The sequence below is a fragment of the Capsicum annuum genome, chromosome 11, assembly GCF_002878395.1.
Source record: "Capsicum annuum cultivar UCD-10X-F1 chromosome 11, UCD10Xv1.1, whole genome shotgun sequence".
In the NCBI taxonomy this organism is placed as follows: Eukaryota; Viridiplantae; Streptophyta; class Magnoliopsida; order Solanales; family Solanaceae; genus Capsicum; species Capsicum annuum.
This window is the reverse complement of record NC_061121.1, coordinates 17,644,226-17,661,167: the sequence shown is the minus strand read 5'-3', so window position 1 is coordinate 17,661,167 and position 16,942 is coordinate 17,644,226. Positions and strand designations below refer to the sequence as shown.

At 35.8% G+C, this 16,942-nt stretch overlaps 1 protein-coding gene across 1 annotated transcript; it reads left to right on the top strand.

Moving 5' to 3' along the window:
- Positions 1-5,162: 5,162 nt before the first annotated feature.
- On the top strand, positions 5,163-15,662 carry LOC107848432. Its single transcript, XM_016693203.2, has 3 exons — positions 5,163-5,508; positions 14,095-14,168; positions 15,172-15,662. The coding sequence occupies exons 1-3, from the start codon at positions 5,272-5,274 to the stop codon at positions 15,251-15,253; spliced, it is 393 nt and encodes a 130-aa protein (XP_016548689.1). The 5' UTR covers positions 5,163-5,271; the 3' UTR covers positions 15,254-15,662.
- The last annotated feature ends 1,280 nt before the right edge of the window (positions 15,663-16,942 follow it).

Sequence of the window (16,942 nt, the reverse complement as noted above, 5' to 3'; positions counted from 1 at the left end):
AATAGTTTAAGTCAAGATAAGTCAATAAAACGACTGTGCTAGAACCACGGGACTCAAGGGGTGCCTCATACCTTCCTCTCGGTCAACAGAATTCCTTACCAGATTTTCTGTTTTCGCAGACCAAAATAAAGAGTCATTTACTTTTGATTAGGGATTCAATAAGGTGACTTGGAACACCACAACTCAATTTCAAGTGGCGACTCTGTTAATAAATAATCCTTATTCAAAACTGTCACTTTAATTGAAAAAATTCTTCGACTTGTTCCTCGAGCGAAAAAGGGGTGTGACAGAAGGTTACATTTTTGAAACGATCAAAAGTTCTGCTGCCACACATAAATTCTTATGCTCTTATCGTCAACCTTTATAACTTTTTGCTCGTCTTTCAAGCGACAGATTAATATGTCGTGTTGGCATGTCATATCATATTAAATGCTTAGCTGGCATGCCATGTAGGATACAAAACTAATTAAGCCAATTACAAAAAATCCCAGCTTATCTCAACCCAAACATAAAAAACCCACCTGATGACCTATTCACCCCATCCAAAAATAAATAAATGTGTCTAGTATAAATTATTGTCCCTTGCACATTTATTTCCCCAAATAAATCAGAAGAGGGGCTCGCGTTGGTGATTGTTTGGGGCAGTGCTTTAAAAGGCAGTTTGAGGGCGAGCCTCGAGGCAAAGTGTAGCAAAAAACATATCGAGGTATTTTTGAGAGGTAAAAGTATCGAAAGACGAACGTCTCAAAATTTAAGAAGTTTGTCTAAGCGTTGGGGCGTTCGCCTAAGCGTGAGGCGTAAATTAGGCGTAATTAGCCTAGAAAACTTTACAAAATAAAATGATTTTTTTCTATTAAATAGTATCTACTTTAAACTTAACATTAAAATATATGATTGATAAATACTTAAATACTTAAATCATAAGTAAAAGAAAGCTTAAAAATCACACTTTCAAACGTACTTATCTGTGGGTGTCGACGGTACCGCTAATCAAGAAGGTATTGGGTACTCACTTTCATCTTCCTAGTTCCTTTCTTTTCTTTTAGATTTTTGCAAGTCATATAGTGACTAGTTTTCAAGTTATTTACTTTTTGGCTCTCTTTTAAAAACAATATATGGTAAATAGGTGTGTCAATATACTGATCGAGTAACGAGAAGGTGGGGTTTATTAATTATGTACTATTTTTATACCAACTTGTGTTTTTTAGGATATAATAGATTATTATATAAGAATGTGACTTTATATATTAGTTGTATAAAGTGACTTTATATATTAGTTGTATTATATGATTTTGGTTATTTTTTTGTTGAAACAGTTTTAGATGCATCTTTCATTATTTCTTTTTATAATATTGATATAATTATTTTACCTTTTTGGGTGATTTATCTTTTTTAAAAAATATTTACTTCTAAGAATATTAATTTATAAAATATGTAAAATTAAAGAATTTGTGGGGCTTACGCCTCATCGTCTTGGGGCTTACGTCTCGCTCCGTACGAAGTAAAACACATCGCCTTTAAAAACACTATTTGGGGGTTCTAAAATTAGGTAACTAAAAATTCATAAATTTTAAATTTTAAATCTGCTTATGATGGCCTAACTATTGTTACATATCAACATGCCTAGCCAAGACCATCTTGCACACTTGACTCGCTCAAGAACTACTCTTCATTTAAGGCTCACCAACAAAATATGCTCTTGGTCTAGCAGTAGAAATGAAATTAGCATAAGCTTTATCGTCTTCTTTAGTGAAGGCTCGATTCCCGGTGGCCCTTGCCCCTCGGCGCCTATAAATATAATAATGTCTCTTTCTTATAATTTGAGCTAGCTCGTTGAAAATTCATAAATTTTAAATTTTACATCCACTTTTAAAAGGCCTAAATATTGTTACATCAACATGCCTATGACCATCTTGCACACTTGACTCCCCAAGACCTACTAATTGAAAACTCTCACCAACAAAATATGCTCTTGGTCTAGCAGTAGAAATGAAACTAGCATAAGCATTATTGTCCTCCTTAGTAAAGGCTCGATTCTACTTGGCCATTAGCACTTATAATAAAGATTTTTTTTTAAAAAAAGTTCAGCTAAGTCGTTGAAAATTTATAAATTTTAAATTCTGAATCCGCTTCTGATGGCCTAACTATTGTTACATCAACATGGCTAAGACCATCTTGCACACTTGACTCTCTACTCCTCATTTAAGACTTCACCAGCAACACCAACCCACATGAACAATTTGCAACCCCTTTGGTACACATACTTATTCACCACCTCTCTGGCATACACTAAAAGTTTCAAAACTTTGCAATAACTATCCCAACTACCAGAATTGAAATCCAAATTAATTACCTACCAAGAAAAAAGTGTTTTCCAACTTTGAATATGAATTGTTAAAAATTAAAATAAGTACTCTCATAGTACTATTTGTTTCCAAGGAAAGACTACCAACAATACCTGTCCACTATAATAAAGATAGATGTCCAACAAAATTTGTCCAGTTTGAAAAATCAATGAACAATTTATCCTTTTTTATCCATTTTACCCTTGCTATTAAGTACTACTATTTATCACTCAATGTATTTTTCACTGTATTATATTCAAAGGTTAATATAGTAAAATTAAATTTATTATTTATTATTTTTTAACTTATGTCAAGTTAATAGTAAACAAGTATTGATGGACGAGGGGATTAGTGAGTTTATGAAAATGACAATAAATAACGAATGTCCGTGCACTGATGATTTTCTCAAAAGTGTTAGTCGAAGCTGCCATATTTTGACCAAATTCCCTGTGTTTTGAGATTATCAATTCAATGTAGACTTGGTGTTGAATCCTAACGTTTTAATTTGTTCGTATGAATTTGATTTGATATCAATTTTAAAAAAGTAAAAAAAAACTTGAATTTTATAATCTTAAACTAAAGACATACATAAAATTATCTAAAATATTTTTAAATTTTGTGGTTATTAACATGTCACATTGTCCCGTAAAAAATAAAAAATAAAAAATAAATTAAAAAAGAGAAAAAATATTCTCTTTTCTTAGAAAAAAAAAAGAAATTGAAACAAAGAAAATAAAAAGAGCATAAGGGAGCAGAAATTAATTTGATGGCAGTTGGGTAGGGCCGAGGGTGAGTGGGTTGGGGGGATGAATTTGAGCTAAATCCACACTAACCCGTCCTACGTAACGGAATCAAAATTTGAATTTTATTAAGACTTAAATTTTAGAATGGCGACATCAGGTGTACTACTTTTCTTAGTACTTTTGGGGGAAGGAACCAATAATTATATTAAGGCCCATGATGTTAATTGTGGTCTTCAATTGAATCCTTCAAAAGATTCTGCTAATATTATTTTAACGCGTAATTTGTCAATCATTTCACTTTTAATTTCTATATTGATAGGAGCGAGAGACTTATTCTTTTTTCCAAATACTCAGCGTAACCGGCATGACCCCCTTCGCCCTCCCAACAACTCTTGCTCAGTTAAAACAAAATGATTACTGTTGAACTTCTTAATAGTCTACCTAGAAAAGCAATGATAAAATTCATAAAGGAATTTCTTTCTTATATATGTGAAATTAAAATCATTACTGTCAAACGTAGCACGAGTTTTGGGTTACCAAATATAACAAGTTTTTTTTTTTTTTTTTTTTTCAAAACATATACAAAACCATGCTTTGAGTTTTGTCTAGAATTTCGAATCTCTCACTTGCGATTTCATGTATAAATTTTGCACGAAATATGTATATAATTATTTACCTAAGAAATATATAAGTTAGGTTTCTGAAAAATACATACTTTATTTTTTGTATATAAATATGAATATGAATTGTATGTACATGGTGATTCAGATAAAGCACATATAAGTTGTATTTTTTTTTTATGCATAAATTATGACGAGATATATAAAAATTGTATTAAGATTTGGTAGGGGGCTGCGCAAAAGGAAAGGTTGCACACAAGTGTTTTTTTTTAAAAAAATAAAGTCTGCTACAGATTATAAAGTATTTGCTATGTGTGATAAATAAGAAAAACTTCTGCTATGTTTAGTAACATATAGGCCTTATATGGTGCGATTTTCTCATTGACAAATACTCCCTCCGTTAAAAAAAAATTACTTACTTTCCTTTTTAATCCGTTTAAAAAAAATAACCCTTTTCCTTTTTTGGCAATATTTTAATTTCAACTTTCCACGTGACATATTTAGGACCACATGATTTAAGGACATTTTGGTACATTTGACATAACTTTAATTTAAAGCCACGAGATTCAAAAGTCTTTTTTATTTTCTTAAAATTTGTGTCAAGTCAAAGTAGGTCATTCTTTTTTAAACGGAGAAAGTAGCTGTTTTCAGCCCTACAATTGAAAAATAGTACTTCATGCTGAAACTATATAACATCCTCCTATTTTTAAATTACAAAACTAAAAAGTAGTTAGCCCGCGCTACTAGAAAAGAAACAATTCATGTTTGTTTTTAAAACCCTTGCATTCAACTGTCAAATATAGCGTTCATTGCAAGTGTTATCTTTAAAAAAACATTTATTGTTATGAAGTTTCTAAATTTCACGAGCAAAACTTTGAGATTATCATTTTTTCAGTTATATCAAAATATCCACTTTAATAGTGCTCTTCAACCAAAATAAATATCACGAAAATGTTCAAAAATTTACAATAATTGTGAAACTACTTTTGACATCTTCAATGTTAATATTATGTATCAATTTAAATCTAAAATCAGATTGCTCTGGAATTAAAATTTTGTTTGGATTTCATCATAATTTTGAGATTCTTTTCGTATCTATTATGATTATGACATAGTGAAAAACTATTAGTTTTATAGGAGTAAAATTTTATTTTGAAAATAAAAACAAAACCAACCCAGTCTGGACTAGATCGGCCCACCAAGATTTGGTCTAAGCAGCTATTGGTCCTGGGCCTGGTATGGTGCTACCAACTCAAGAAAATTGACTTAGTTATGTTTAGGCCCAAAATCAAACTGGACCAAAGCTAAACCTTATAAATTATTATTTTTATACTTTGAGCTTGGGCTCGGCCTTAGCACGGGCCTTATGAAACTAGTATTTCTATATTTGAGGTAGCACTCGTAATTAAGTTCGACTGGCGGGCCAAAAATTGAAAGAAGCCCAATTATAAATAGTGCAAGCCCAATATTCATCTCCCATATTGGGCCTGTGAACTAAAGTTCAACTTTCTCCTACCTCACTCACTTCAAATTTTCTCCTTGTGCAACTAAAAAGGCAAAAAAATGGCGACTACATTGGCCAAGCTTAGAAGCAGCAATCCCAGTTACATGTATGGCCTTGGAAGAAGATTTTGCCATGCAATACCCATACAGCCGCCTCTTGATACTAGTATTAGTCAACCAAAAGCTTCATCACCATCATTGGTTTTGCCCCAAAATGACAACAACATTGGATTTTGCCTCCCAAATTCACCTTTTCATGGAGGTTCTATGGAACTCATGGCTGTTCCTAAGAAAAAGGTAAACAGGACCTTTTTTCACTTTGTAATATTTCCTCGGTTCGTTTTTATTTGTGGCTATTTCGCTTCTCTCGAGGTTAACTGCATGAACTTTGACCAAATTTTTAAGATATGTAAATTTAATATTTTAAATTTAAAATTTAGATGATCAAAAATTGTACGAAAAATGCTATAAGTTGCAATCTTTCTCATAGTAATATGATAAAAAAGTAGATCTTAAAATACTGGTCAAAGTTTATGCAGGTTATCTCAAGAAGCGAAACGGATGGAGTATAAGCTCAAATGAGAGGGCGTTTGAATTAGTTCTTTTTAAGTGACTTATAAGCTAAAAATTAAAAGTTAAAAGTAGCCGGCAACCAACTTTTGACTTTTTTTTTTTAATTTGCTTTTTAAGCCTAAAGTAAAGTGATTAAAATGTCTTTGTCAAATACCTCCAAAAATTAAAAAGTGTTAAAAGGTAAAAACACCTAAAAATAAGTCAATGGAAACACCCTATGGGTCTATGAGTGACCTCTTATGTATTCCCTAAATTGGGGTTTTAAAAGTGATAGTTAAAGTTATGAATCTAGTTTGAGTTTAAGTTATGTTCCATGATCGTATAGGAAATATTTACACAATCAGGTCAATTAAAAAGTAGGCATAATAATACATAAACAGCTAAGCATAACTGAGTATGTTGGCGTCAGCTGACAAGTAAGCAGTAAGCACTTCAACTTTGAGTATGCACATCTAGATACCTTACTTGTCTCCCTTGGCGAATTTATAGGTAAATTTTAAGGCACGTGAACCCGTGGGATATATAAGTATTATTTGGTGGCATCTATGCTGCAAGAAGACTAAATGATTCACTTAGTTGAAAGTTAAGTTATTTACCTAGTGGATGAGGCACCCATTCCCACTAAATACAATTTTTTTCTTTTTGTAAGTGGTACACCCATGTTCTGAAAATCCTAGATTCTTCATGGCTGTCAGTTGAGCACCTCCAGATTGACTGTTGAAATAGTAATGATCACTTTGGGAAATGTGAGAATTGAAAAATATTATTGAATGATGTGTCGACATAATTACATCAAGACCCTATTTATAGACTCTATAGTACAATCCTTTTCCAAGTAGGATTTTGTATATACTATTCCTATTTCTACACATATTCTAACACTCCCCCTCAAGCTGGTGCATACAAATCATATGTACTGATCTTGTTACAAATGTTATTAATACGAGGACCGGTGAGGGACTTGATGAAGATATCTGCAAGTTGATCATTTGACTTAACAAATTTTGTAACAATATCTCCTGAGAGTATCTTTTCTTTGAGAAAGTGACAATCAATCTCTATGTATTTAGTCCTCTCATGAAACACTGGATTTGATGTGATATGAAGGGCTGCTTGATTATCACACACAAGTTCCATCTTACCGGTTTCTCCAAATTTTAATTCTCTCAGCAACTGTTTGATCCAAACTAGCTCACAAGTTGCTACAGCCATTGCTCGATGTTCTGCTTTTGTAATAGCTCGAGCGACCACACTCTGTTTCTTACTCTTCCAAGACACCACATTACCTCCTACTAAAACACAATATCCGGAGATAGAACGTCTATCTGAGGGTGATCCTGCCCAATCAGCATCTGTGTATCCAATGATATGCTCGTGACCTCGATCCTCAAAGAGTAGTCCTTGACCTGGAGCTGACTTTATATATCGCAGAATATGAACAATTGCATCCCAATGACTATCACAGGGGGAAGGATATGTCAGGTCTAGTCACGATGAGATAATTCAACTTTTCAACCAACCGCCTATACCTTTCAGGATCACTGAGTGGCTCCCCCTGTCCTGGTAAAAGTTTGGCATTTGGATCCATAGGAGTGTCAATGGGTCTACATTCCATCATTCTTGTCTCCTCAAGAATGTCTAAGGCATACTTGCGTTGAGAAATAACAATACCTGATCTGGACTAAGCAACCTCAATACGTAAAAAATATTTCAGTCTGCCGAGGTCTTTGGTCTGAAAATGCTGAAAGAGATATTGCTTCAATTTAGAGATACCATATTCATCATTGCCGGTGATAACAATATCATCAACATAAAGCACCAGATAAATTCACAAATTTGGTTGAGAATGTCGATAAAACACTGAGTGATCAGCTCCATTACGAATCATGCCAAACTGCTGAATTACTGTGCCGAATTTTCCAAACCAAGCTCGAGGAGACTGTTTCAGACCATAGAGTGACCTGCGTAATCGACATACAAGGCTACTAGACCCCCCCGAGCAACAAAACCAGGTGGTTGCTCCATATAGACTTCTTCCTCAAGATCATACAGAAAAGCATTCTAAATATCCAACTGATGAAGAGGCCAATGACGAACGGCAGCAATGGATAGGAAAAGACGGACAGATGCTATTTTAGCCACTGGAGAAAAAGTGTCACTATAATCAAGCCCAAATATTTGTATGTATCCTTTGGCAACAAGGCGAGCCGTAAGCCGATCAACCTGATCATCTGGACTAACTTTGACTGCATAAACCCAACGGCAACCAACAGTAGATTTACTTGCAGGAAGGGGAACAAGCTCCCAAGTACCACTTGTATGTAAAGCAGACATCTCATCTATCATAGCCTGCTTTTATCTTGAATGAGAGAGTGCTTCACCTATAGTCTTAGGTATGGAAATAGATGACAAAGACGATACAAAAGCATAATGAAGTGATGATAAACGATGATAATTCAAGAAAGTATAGTGTGGGTTAGCATTACGAGTGGAACGCATACCTTTTTGAAGTGCAACTGATTGGCTAGAAGAAGGAAAGTCCGCAGTAGGAGCAGCGCCCGATGCATGACATGAATCATCTGGGACTAATGGTGGACGCGGACGAAGATGATAAGTCAGAAGTGGTGGCACTGTAGCAGGAGACGTAGAAGTAACCGTTGATTCCTTAAAGGTTGGTTCGGGTAAGTCTGGAGATATTGGTAAGACCAAGGATGGTATGGGTAAGACTGGAGATACGGGTAAACTCTCAGAGATATCAGGACGATCAGAAGATATATAGTAAGGTCGAGATTCAAAAAAAATGACATTGGCGGACATAAAGTAGCGACGAAGATCTGGTGAATAACAACGATATCCTTTTTGAACTCGAGAGTAACCAAGGAAGACACTTGAGAGCACGGGGGGCTAATTTATCTTTTTCAGGGGCTAAGTTGTGAACAAAACATGTGCTCCCAAAGACACGTGGGGGGATAGAGTAGAGATGTGACTGTGGAAACAATATAGAATAGGGAATCTTATTCTGAAAGGAAAATGATGACATTCTATTAATTAGATAACAAGACGTGAGGACTGCATCGCCCTAAAATTGCAACGAAACATGGGATTCAATGAGAAGAGTGCGAGCAGTCTCAAGAAGATGCCTATTTTTTCTTTCTGCTATACCATTCTGCTAAGGGGTGTACAGACAAGATGTCTGGTGAACAATTCCTTGATGAGTCATAAACTCCTGAAACTGAGAGGATAAGTATTCTAAGGCATTGTCACTACGAAAAGTACAAATAGAAACACCAAATGAGTTTGTATTTCAGAACAAAAACTTTTGAATATAGAAAATATCTTAGAACGATCTTTCATTAAGAAAACATAAGTACATCTTGAAAAATTATTAATGAAACTAACAAAATAACGAAAACATAAAGGTGAACTGACTCTACTAGGACACCAAACATCAAAATGTACTAATGAGAAAATAGACTTTGAACGACTCTCAACACTACTTAGGAAAGTAGCACGGGTGTGTTTCCCAAGTTGACATGACTCGCAATCTAATATGGATAAACTAGACAAACTAGGCACTATCTTTTGTAGCTTGGATAGACTCGGATGTCCCAAACGTTTGTGAATTAGATCTGGAGGGTCTGTAACGGAGCATGCTGTGAAGGAATTTGAAGAGGTGAGATGGTAAAGGCCTTGTGATTCATGTCCTGCGCCAATCGTCTGTCCCGTACTGCGGTCCTGCATTAGAAAAGAGTCATCAAGAAAAGTTATGCTACAATTAAGGGCACGTGTCAAACGACTAACAAATGCAAGATTAAAAGGACAACCAGGGACATAAAGAACAGAGTTTAGAGTGATAGAAAATAGGGGTTTGGCTTGTCCAATTCCTTTTGGTTTTGTTCGGATCCCATTGGCTAAAGTAATAGCAGGAAGAGATTGTGAATAAACAATATCAGACAAAAGAGATTCGTTACCAGAAATATGACCAGAAGCACCTGAGTCTACAACCCATGATCCAAGTGTACTAGATTGTGAAACACAAGAAAAAGGATTACCTGCAACAGAAGCATCAGGTTGGGCAACTGAGGCTACTTGTGGAGATGTGTGCTTACTTGCTCTATAATGGAGGAACTCATCATATTCTGTTTGGGCAATATGAGCATTATTGGATGGTCGATTAGGCTGTGGAGATGTCTGCTTACTTGCTCGATTCCGAAGGAACTCATTATATTCCTTTACAGCAGCAGGATCATAACTGGGTGGTGGACCATGCAAACTATGACATATATCCCGAGTGTGTCCAACTTTATGACAATAACTATACTTCGATCGAGATTTTCCAAAACAACCTCTTCCTCGCCGATTTTCCATAGGCTGATATGTTTATTTTTCTATGGTTTGAGATGCAAGAATAGAAGAGTCAACAGTGGGTGATGAAACTACTTTGTGACTGGGAGGCGCGACAAGACGAAGCAGAAGAGAGAATAACTCATCAATTGTAGGAATCATAGGACTAGCTAAAATTTGATCACATACAACATCATGGTCAGTAGAAAGTCCAGCAAGTGTAAGAACTAAAAACAACATCTGTTTGTGCTTTTGTTGTTGTTCTACATCCGCAATGACGGCATCAATGTATCAAATTCTTCCGTGACTGCTTGCACTTGTCTCAAGTAAGTAGACATATCGGATTCCTGTTTCTTCAAATTGGTCATTCGAGCTATCACATCATAAAAACGAGATATATTATTAGTGTATAAAGCACGAGCCTTTTCCCAAACTAAATAACACGTCTGGAATGGACGAAACAAGGGCATCAACTTGGAATCAATAGATTGCCATTAGAGACTACATAGTTGAGCGTCAACACTCTCCCATTGCTCTTTAGCTTTCGCATCTTCCGTGCTAGACTTTCCCTTTTCATCTACCACACTAGCCTTGCTCGTTAAATGATCTTCGACACCTTGACCTTTGCACCACAACTCAACCGAGTAAGCCCAGGCTAAATAATTTCAACTTCCCATTAAAGGTTCGGAAGTGATCATAGAACTTGAACTTCAAATTCGTATATTTTTGGAGCCAAAAATATCATGCCCAAAAGACATCTTGGTAATTTGACTTTAAAACTCCCAAAAGCCAGTTGCTGGAAACGGAAAACAGTTACCAAAATTATGAAGTTGCCGGATTTTAAGTTCCGTCGATCGGAATCTCCAAATACTTGACGGAATCTGGAAAAGAGTATGTGGTTAGAGTCTGAATAGACCGGCGACCCCAACAGAAAAAAGAAAAACTGAAAAATTCAACCGGAGACGTGCTCACGCACCGGCGCGTGAAGTAGATCTCGCCGGAATTTCGGGATTTCGGCTGGCACGTGGGGGCGCGTGGATGGTTCTTTTCCGGTGATTTTGGTCGGGTTTTTGTCGCCTGATCATTCCGATCCTATTGGTGGTGTTGTATTGTTCACACAACCCACAAAATTAAATATGACGCAAATTAGTCACCGGAATTGGCGTGACTGAGGTTTTTTTTTTTTTTTTTATGTTGTTTCTCACCAACTCTCTGATACCATGTGAGAATTGAAAAATATTATCGAATGATATGTTGACATAATTACATCAAGACCCTATTTATAGATACTATAGTACAATCCTTTTCCAAGTAGGATTTTGTATATACTGTTCCTATTTCTACACATATTCTAATAGGAAAGAAAGAAACAAGTGAAGGAGTTCAACAGTTCGGGCATTTTTACACATATTCTAACAGGAAAGAAAGAAACAAGTGAAGGAGTTCAACAGTTCGGGCGTTTTTCGATTAGTTTAGGTTGGAGTGACCATTTTTTTCCTGGTCACATACTCACCAGAGTTGTGAAAAAGATAAGCGTGAAATTTTAGAGGTCTTTTCCAGGCAATTCTAGATATGAAAGTAGGTAGTAAAACTAAGCTTAAAAGCATAAAGTGAAGTTGCTTGGGACAAGACACACGTCCTACTATTTTTTTTTGATATCGTGGAATCTAGGAACGTTTCAAGTTCCTTGATCTCTAATCCTAAGAAATGCGAGATTGATGATGGCATCATACATTGTATTGGTGTGGGGTAGATGAAATAGAGGTTCACTCTAGAGTCTTGCGTGATAAAAAATACCACCAAAATTTAAATGCAAGTTTTAATTCCCAACAGGGACACACACTTGGTCATTTCTTTCCATTTGTTCTAGCCTTAGTGGAGAGCGTTATCTAGTACCTGATGCTGTGGAAGGTGGCAGGTTTCCGTGGAATCAGTCGAGGTGCGGGCAAGCCGGCCCGAATATCACGGTTATAAAAAAAATTAAACATAAGTTTTACAGAGTATTATTAGACAGGCTTTGTTGTATGACGTGGAGTGCTGGTCGGTTAAGAACTCTCATGTTCAGAAGATGCAAGTTGTGGAGATGAATGTGTAGGCATACGAGGTGTATTAAGAATAGGAATGAAGATATCCAAGACAAGGTTATAGTGGCCTCCGTGGTTGACAAGTTGAGGGAAGTAACAGTGAGATGGTCTGGGCATGTGAAGAGGAGATGCGCAGAAGCTCTAGTGAGTAGGTGTGAGAGGCTGGACATATTGGGTACGAGGAGAGGCAGTGATGAGCCGATTAAGTAATGTGAAAAGATGATTAGGTAGGACATGGTGCAACGTCAGCTTGTCGAGGACATGACCTTAGATAGAAGGATATGGAGGTCGCGGAATAGGGTAAGGTTATTTGGTAGTTGAGTTTTATCTCGCTTTTCGGCGGGATTAGGCTTGGTGGGAGTCTAGTAGCATTATTTATGTCGTTGTATAAGTCGTATACTTGTAATCTCTTGCTTTTGATATCAATTGCCTTCTCTTGTCTATTATGTTTCCACTACTGTTTTATTTGCCATTGCGACTGTTCTTTTTGTATTCTATGTTCTGCTTTCATGGTAGTCATAGTATTGCCCCTCCTGTAGTTTATTGTTCTCCTATTTTTGTTGATATATGTTGTTTCCTGTTTCTCGATTATTATATAATTTTGTTGTAGTTTCTGTTGTGTTACTATTTGCTATTTTGTTATTATTTGTTGTTCCTTGTACTTCTGTGTAGGGACTGCATTAGACTCTGTTTCTTGAGCAGGGATCTTTCGGAGAGAGGGGTGGGGGTAGGGGAGCTAATTGGATTCCAGTAAATGCATGAATATGGTGTTGAGACTTAAATTAAGATGCTAAGGAATGAGATTTTTCAATAATATAAAATTATAATAGTACTGAAATTATGGGATTACATTTTGGCTGTATATATTTTTTTTTTTTGAGAACTGGTAACATGACAATTAATAACAGTTAAGCTAAGTGCCTACTCAGATCTTAGCTACCCTTTGTTGTAAACTGAATTCCGGTAAACTTGGCAGCAGGGGCGGAGCTAGCATATACTCAGGGGGTCATCCGAACTCCCTTCTGCAAAAAATTGCACTATTTATACATGGTTAGAATTATTTTTTTATGTATATATATAATAGATGTTGAACCCTCTTCGGCTAATTTGTGTGTGCACTTTTGAACCCCCTTAATGAAAATCGTGGTTCCGCCAGTGCTTGGCAGCAAAATTGATAACCTTTCATACTTTAATAGGTTATTCATGTGGAGGGCTTTCTGCTTTCTTGTGCATTTTACCCATGAAATGCATGCATTCCTTTTTTCCCCGTAATGTTAAAAAACATTTCACTATTGTTGAACTAATATAGTGGCAAGAATTTACAGTGTGTAATATTAAAATTCCAGAAGAATATATCCAACTAACTACCCACACAAAAAGGAATGTATAGAATCCTTACAAGCACCCTTGTTCACTCTTTCCCGGGGAGAAGGTCACGGGTTGGAATTCTGAATCCTTATCTGAATAATTGAGGCCTTGTAAATAGACAACTTACTTGACATGCCTGCTTGGCACACTCGTTAACATTTCCTTATTTATTAGACGTGCCAAAATTCATTTTCATGCATGAGGTTGTGTTTGCACACATGCTTGCGGTAGCGGAGCTTGGATTTTCACTAAGGGGTTTCAAAGCATAATGAGCAAACTCTTGGAGAAGCCAAGTGGAGTCAGTATATAGTATAAATACATAAAAAGAAATTTTTGCCTAGCTGCACAATGTAATTTTCTAATTAAGGGGTATCAATGACACCCATTGAATACACGTGGCTCCGCCACTGTGCACTTGTGTGTGGCACCGAAAGTGTGTGTATGCATATATGTGTTACATAGTTCTCATTTCATCTCATTTTGTTACACTGATAGGATATGTTTGATCATGCAGGTTTCCCCTCATAAGAGAGGTATAAGGAATGGACCAAAGGCTCTAAAACCAGTGCCAGTGATTATGCGGTGCAGGTAAGAGCTTTATGCCATCAAAATGGCCAAGTTAAATTTCTGCTTCTTCCTTTGAAGTAATTTCAATTGGAACATATTCAAGAAAGAAATATTTAGCTAGTAAGCTAAAACCCTGAATTTTCTATGTAGCTTGTAAATAATGAAAGGTCGGATGTTCCTTCTCAGAATGAAAGGTTGGATGTATCGAAATTTCTCTGTCTTTCTTACTGCTTCTGAGATACTATTATTTATCCCATCTTTAAACCAGAGACCAAAACAAGGCTCGATATAACAAAAGCATTGCAGTACATTGTTTTTCCCTATGATGGAACTTTCATGCTAGAGCAAGAACTGGCATGAAAGTCGCGCTTTCTTTCTATGTCTTAAGGGCAGTTTTGCTAGGCGGAAAGGCCCTGGGAAAAATGGGACAATGAAAAAGTATAGTGTACTTGGGCTACCATAAATTGACAAAAAGGTCAACGAGGAGCAAACAGAGTGCTTTTGTTTCATCACATCTCTCCTTATTTTGCTTGAATTGGCTATCCAATGGAGTGAGTTTTTGAGATGAAACACACTTCGACATCAAAAAGGCCTATTTACTTTGATGTTTGAACTTAGCTCAGGAATCCGACTAAAGTTGTGTGCTTCTTAAATTGTTTCCCGAATAGATGGGTTTTAAGTATCATTTGTTCCAAGGTAACATCTTGCTTCAATGATTGCTAAAACAATAAGATTATGTTTGTTTACACATATAAAAGATCCTGTAGGAAATTAAAATTTCAACTGATGATATTTGAAAGACATGCATGATCTTGTGATTCGTATGTGAGTTTTTATCGACACCATGATGTTTATCTTGGTCTTAAGGAAGACAATTGGTTAATGTCATGTTTCATTTTCTTGTCTAATGCAACAATTTTTGTTGTGCTCCGGGTCCCAGTTCCGGTTTTCTTTGTTGGTCTTCCATCTTAGGTCTACACTATTCATTTCCATGCTAATACTCTTGACATTCCTTTGCTTGCAGGGTTTGCGGTCGAGTCAAATTACCACATTTCTTTTGCTGCAGTGGAATTAAGCCTGGTGATGAGAATAGTTCCAACAGTTGATCAACTTGAAGTGGAGCATCCAACATAATTTCTTCAATTTCTTCTTTGTTGTTCTGGTAGGGTCTTTCTTTGTTTGCAAAATAGTAAGGTCTTGAAGTGGAATTCATCTCTTGCTGAAGAACCTGTTTTGCATGTTTAAGTAGCACTACATTAATTGTATTTCTTGTAAGTCTTCGCTTTGATTGATGATAACTAGTTCTTGAAAATCACAAAGCATAAGAATTTGGAGACTAGAACACGTACTAGTTGCAACTTGCAAGTCATTGCTCAGATGGATCTTTCATCCCCCTGAGCGACCGAGCTAGCAAGAACTCATATCAAGAACATCTGTTCTCCGTGACTCTGTTGCTCATCTCATCTTTCTGCTAAACATGATGGATTGAACTCATAATTCATTAGATGCTTCTTATGAATGTCCTCAAGTATCACAGTAAATTGTTGCGGTTGTTCAATCATTTGATAGTTAGTCATTCTTTGATAAATGATGAGTCAGACTCCATAGAATTTGATCAATCCTATTTTCTGTCGTTAAGGGAGAACCGAACCTACTAGTTTCTCCATTTACTAGTTTGAGTTCTTTAGTTGAGGGGTTTGTTTTTTCCTCTATGTTATTGGTAGCTGGTATGTTTGAGAAACAATCAGGATAGTTGAAGCTGCTAAACTGTGTTTATGATATTGAAAGGTTAGATTTCTTTCCACATGCAAGACATCAGAAAGGCACAATACATAAGCATGTCCTTTTAACTTTGGTGTTAACTGGCATCTACGCCCTCCAACTTTGGGTGTGCACAAGTAGACAGTTAAATTTATATAAAGTTGAATAAGTAGACACATGCGCTCTACATGTCAATCTCACACGAATTGCCATGTATTATGCTTATCAGAAATCATTCTTTGAAGTATTTTTGAATTATGATGTCTTATCTTTCATTTGTTGAGTTGTGATTTGAATTTGAATTTGGTTCACACCTTTTAGTAGTGGAATTACACGCTTCAAAGTTCAAACGGGCTTTCATTTATTCGATTTCGATCCATTGAGATACATAATTAGTTTTCAATACATCTAATGAAACTACATTTTTTTCCTTTGTGAAGATACATAGTTAGCTCTAGTTATATTTTTTTTAATTTTAGGTCTGTCGAGATACATAATACACTCAATGAAGATATATTTTTTCCTTCGTAAAGATAAATAATTAGCTTTCGATACATCCAGTGAAGATACATGATTCATTGGGATTTTTGTAATTACTTTGTAAGGGCGGGGATTTGTGTAAATATGATAAGTTAAGGTATATATTTATGTTATTTTTCCATTGCTTAAATATATTTAATTGCCCTTAAAAATAGGTTGGTTTTATTTTTGTCCATAACAATTGAACTTAGCCCGGGCCGGGCTTAAGTTCTTTAAGAATGCAGGATATAACGTGTGGGATATTATGATACAGACTATAAAATATAAACTTATGCCTCCCGAAAAATGTCAATTTACTTCTTTGGAGAATTGTCATTTTTTAATGTAAAATAGGGGTTGTTGGATGATGAACAATAATAACAAGCATACAAAGGTACGCATAAGTAGTTGCAAAGAATATGGAGACCAATAAATTAGTTAGAAACGTACAAAAGTAGGATTGCTTATTGACTTGTATTACATTTTGGCATCTAATTATTATTGGCAATAAAGCA